This window comes from Myotis brandtii, unplaced genomic scaffold (assembly GCF_000412655.1).
Source record: "Myotis brandtii unplaced genomic scaffold, ASM41265v1 scaffold786, whole genome shotgun sequence".
Classification (NCBI taxonomy): domain Eukaryota; kingdom Metazoa; phylum Chordata; class Mammalia; order Chiroptera; family Vespertilionidae; genus Myotis; species Myotis brandtii.
In genome coordinates, this window is record NW_005371157.1 from 292,965 (window position 1) to 294,434 (window position 1,470).

Genomic DNA, 1,470 nt, shown 5'->3' on the forward strand with positions numbered 1-1,470 from the left:
CTGGCGCAGCCACTCACCTGGACTCCCCATGTGGGCAGGGCCTTTGGGGGGGGACGCTGGCGCTGGCCCTGCTGTAACCGCGGCCTCTCTCCGGAGCAGAAGCTGTCGGGCAGCCACAAGGCGCTGGTGGAGATGCAGGACATCGTGGCCGAGCTCCTGAGGACCGTCCCCCGGGAGCACCCGGCCACCCAGGTGAGGGCGGGGCTGGGCAGGGCCACCCCACAGGCGGTGACACGCTGGGCGTCACCCTGCACTCGTTTCCCTGAGGATGTTTGGTGGGTTCTTTAACAAGTTCTGCTTCTTATTTTAAAAATCATATACATTCTTTATATTTAAAAAGTGAGGAAACTGGGAACAGACGTAAAGATCCACCAGGCGGGACCCTGCAAAGGGGCGTCCGGGGGACTCGGGACTGAGCTCTCCTGGTGCTCAGGGCCCGGCCTGGGACACGCACACACGGTGCACACACACAGTGCACACACACGGTGCACACACACACGGTACACACACGGCACGCACATGGTGCACACACACGGTACACACACGGTGCACACACACAGTACACACACGGTGCACACATGGTGCACACACGGTGCACACGGACAAACAGTGCACACACAGTGCACACACACGGTTCACACAGACGGTGCACACACACGGTGCACACACGGTGCACACACATCATGCACACACAGTGCACACACGGTGCACAGCCCACCCCCGGCCTCCCCTCTTGGTGTCTGCACCTGAGTGAGTGGGGAGGGAGGTGTGTCAGCCGCTGGTGTCTTCACAGAATCACCCGGGGGCTTCGACCTCTGTGCCTCAGCCCTGGAGGCTCAGGCCCAGGTCAGATGTGGGCAGGCTGGCTGCTCCTGCCCTCAGTCGCCTTGGCATGTAGACATCACAATGTGGGCACACCATGCAGACGCACACACACAGACACACACAGCGCAGATGACACAAGCAGACACACAACAATGGAGACGCCACAATGCAGACACAACGTAGACACACAACAATGCGGACACACACCACGCAGACGCACTGCAACACAGACACGATCGGGCTCGCCCTGCACGTGTTGTCGGGAATGTTTGCTGTTTAAATGCCGTGAAGTCTTCCTTTGTCTTGAGCTGCTTCTGGAATTGCAACTTTTAAAAGAACCGGCCATGCCAGGAGGCGTGGGTGTTTCTGTCCCTCCCGTCGCAGTAAAGGGATGCATAGTGGTGGCGCCTGGGACAGGCGTTTGTGGTCTGTCCTTGCGTCCTCAGCTGTCCCCACGGCTGGACTCTGGGGATGCGGTTCCTCAAAGCCCAGGACCCTGGAGGTCCGTGCCGCGGTCACAGGGTTGAGGGTGGTCTCCGGGCAGGGGGCTGGGCTGGGCGGAGACCTGGAGGCTCCCCCTCCTGACCGTGTGCTGACCGCGCGGCGTGTGCCCCCAGGACCCTCTGCTCCGCGTGCAGGAGGCGC

At 61.2% G+C, this 1,470-nt stretch overlaps 1 protein-coding gene across 1 annotated transcript in view; it reads left to right on the forward strand.

The window, feature by feature from the left end:
* TTYH3 (tweety family member 3) overlaps window positions 1-1,470 on the forward strand; it is a gene marked incomplete at its 5' end in the record, with an annotated part of 14,041 nt that overhangs the window by 5,577 nt on the left and 6,994 nt on the right. The window contains 2 exons of the mRNA XM_014530980.1: window positions 67-192; window positions 1,443-1,468. Coding sequence (XP_014386466.1) covers window positions 67-192; window positions 1,443-1,468 — 152 coding nt within the window. The remainder of the gene's footprint in view (window positions 1-66; window positions 193-1,442; window positions 1,469-1,470) is intronic.